Raw genomic sequence first — 3,054 nt, forward strand, 5'->3', positions numbered from 1 at the left:
TTTTCGTTGCATTTTATATTTTAAATGATGAAAAATGTCTTAACCTTTTTTTTCTATTCTTGAAAATATCGTATATGTGAAAATAAATAAACTAACAGTAAAATAAACATCAAGTTAAAAAATATTTTGAAACAAACATAAGAAATTATGACATGGTTATTATTTGAAAATAATTTTTAAAACATACATTAATTTTAATTGTTGATAAGAAATTAAAAAACTTTTAAAGTAAACAATTGTCTAAAACTGAATCATATTTATTAGAATTTCTTTTTCTCTCTAAAATAATGGTTCTCTGTAACACATTTTAGAAATAGAAAATAAAAGGAGTATGTTTGAGGGACAAGAGATACAATAGGATACAAGTTATTTGTTGAATTTAAGTGTAAGAAGTTAAAATTGTACATGAGTCAAATGTTGGGCATGAATCTCTCCGGTGAAAGCTCACACCAACTGTATACACTGCACAGAGATATATGTCCTCCAACTGACCTAGAATCTTTCCAGTAAGAGCGTTGATCCAGTTGCATAAGCAAAAAGATTGACACTGATATCTGAGTACACACAAAATTTGCAAAATAATAACCACCAACAACAAATACTATTTACAGCAGTATACTATCCTAATTTGCATTGTAACTAAACAAAAAAGACTTACTGGTCTCCATACCCCAGATTTGCAATAAACAATTAACCGAGAATTTTTCTTACAACCAAACAGGTCAGATCTAAAAACATAAAGGATACATCTCTTCCACAGATGCAAGTAATAGGACTCTCAAACAATATTTAAGACATCCATGAGCAACAGAATGAGGAAAAATGTGCCAAGCACTAATACTCCATAATTATTTTATTAATATGCGGCTCCAACTCGTTTAGGCCCTTTTCTCATCAAATGCAACGTTACTTACTAACATTAGAACAATTTATTTTATTTGATAACTTAAAACTAACAAAAACAATTTTCAACAGATTAACATTTAGTTCATTAGTTGCTTATCATCTAGAAATCCAATTCTAGCATTATAATACTATGTTTTAGCTTCGAGAATTTTTTTTTCTTCGTAGGGAAAAATACATCTTCACTAGTTTCTAGCACAATCACAAACCAAAGAAAAAAATCCAAGCACAACTAACAACATTTGAGATACAAGTTGAAAGATAGGTATTCGCAGTGAAGAATTCAGTAACGATAGATTTAAATGAAATGATAAACAAAACAACGTAATACCAAACTTGATACCTTTGAGTTGTGTTTCCCTTTAGCTCAAAATATGTACCAATCCATGAACAAATACGTGAAAACGCAATACCAATTCCAGATTCGGCTCCTAATAGTTTGTGTTTACTCATTAATTTGTGTTTACTTCATAATCGATTCATTGATTGTTACCGATTGATGAAAAAAGAAAACCCTAAAACAAAAAAATGTACCAGTAGAGAAATAATGGGATGGTGTGAAAACGATTGTGAGAGAGGAGGCGATGTCATCACAGATGTTGCTGTAGCCAAGGAATAGTGTTGTCGACGTGATAATGGTTGTTGCCGCCGTCGTGGTTGTTGTCGTTGCTGCTATTCGCCGGCGTCGATGTTGCAGAACTAAGGATTTAGGCATTCCAATGATAAAATAAGTAATTTAAACATTTTGGCTCTAACTTAAACTTTGGGGTTCTGTAGGCGGAAATGAATTTTGGGTAGATGAAAAAAATTTCACCAAATAAAAATTGGGGTAATTTTTTGTTGGTGCCTCTTTTTTGTTGGTGTTAACAAGTGACTTCTTTAAAAATGCTACCATTTTCAGTTTTGTAAACTAGTTTTTTTTAATGAATTTTTTATTTATAAATATTTGATGTTTTTAAAAACTTAGAAAAAAAAATTAAAAAGAAAGTATACTTATTCCTACGAATTTAGGTGTCATGACAGAAATTAGTTTCAAATTAACAAAACTGTGGGTATAAGACAACTATACCAACAGTATAAAATTTGTCCGTAGATATATATCATCTATACCTACAATTTTTAATGTTGTCACTATAGACTTCTGTAGGTATATGTCCACTTTCTTGTAGTGAGTGAAAGTATTGGTTCAATAAGAAAAAAATACTAGAGTTATTTACCTAATTGGAACAATGAGAGCAACAGGGTGGCAGTAGAAAATTGAATAATGTCACATTGTAAACACTAACAATGATAGAGAGAAGAAAAATTGGTATCGGTGGTGGACGTTGGTTTGACAAACATTTTCCTTTTCAATTGAAATTTTAGTATGTTTTCTAACTATTTTGTATCATGTTCCTGATCGTATTTTGTGTCACATTGTAAACTGTAACAGTGATAGAAGAGACGAAAAGTTGGTATCATTAATGGACGTTGGTTTGACAAACATTTTCCGTTTCAGTTGAAATTTTAGTATGTTTTATAACTATTTTTTGTCATGTTCCTGAACATATAGTTGCATATGTATATAGAGATATAGTTGCATATGTATATATAGAGGTTCACCATTTGTTATATTGTACCTTTATATGTTTGGTGTTTGGTTATCTATGAGATTGTTACTGTATACTCTGAATTAATATGAATCACTACAATTTTTTTTTGGCATTTTCATTAAAATTGTAAAAATTAAAAAATATAGTATTGTATATAAAAATTTAAGTTGTAAATTTATAAAAATATATGAACGATAAAACTTTTAATGCTTATAAAATAGAGCAAATAAATTTTGGTTGACAATTTTAATAATTAAAAATTAGTTTATAATAATCTTTAATTTTTTATTTTTCAAATACTAAAATTTTATAGTTTAATTGTTATGTTTTATCAATATAAAAAGTTTTACTCAACACATCACAGTCATCCATAAGTATGACTTTAAAAGTAATTATAATAAAAGTCAAATTGTTTTATTGATCTGACGGTTATGATTAATTGACAATATAAAATATCTTTAGATTGTTGATGTATATAAATTATATCCAAATTTTTACACTATTAATACAATTTTTTTAACTACAAAGTCATAAACAATATATATAATTATTAAAATAC

The 3,054-nt window shown here is 28.0% G+C and overlaps 1 protein-coding gene across 1 annotated transcript; it reads right to left on the minus strand.

Annotated features, from left to right (window-relative positions):
• Positions 1-252: 252 nt before the first annotated feature.
• LOC105851421 (uncharacterized) lies at positions 253-1,705 on the minus strand. The gene is made up of 3 exons (XM_027331296.2): positions 1,438-1,705; positions 1,247-1,334; positions 253-554 (listed from the first exon to the last, which is right to left on the minus strand). Exons 1-3 carry the CDS (start codon positions 1,616-1,618, stop codon positions 380-382), a joined length of 444 nt encoding a protein of 147 aa, XP_027187097.1. The 5' UTR covers positions 1,619-1,705; the 3' UTR covers positions 253-379.
• Positions 1,706-3,054: the final 1,349 nt, after the last annotated feature.

Source organism: Cicer arietinum, chromosome 3 (genome assembly GCF_000331145.2).
Source record: "Cicer arietinum cultivar CDC Frontier isolate Library 1 chromosome 3, Cicar.CDCFrontier_v2.0, whole genome shotgun sequence".
Classification (NCBI taxonomy): Eukaryota; Viridiplantae; Streptophyta; class Magnoliopsida; order Fabales; family Fabaceae; genus Cicer; species Cicer arietinum.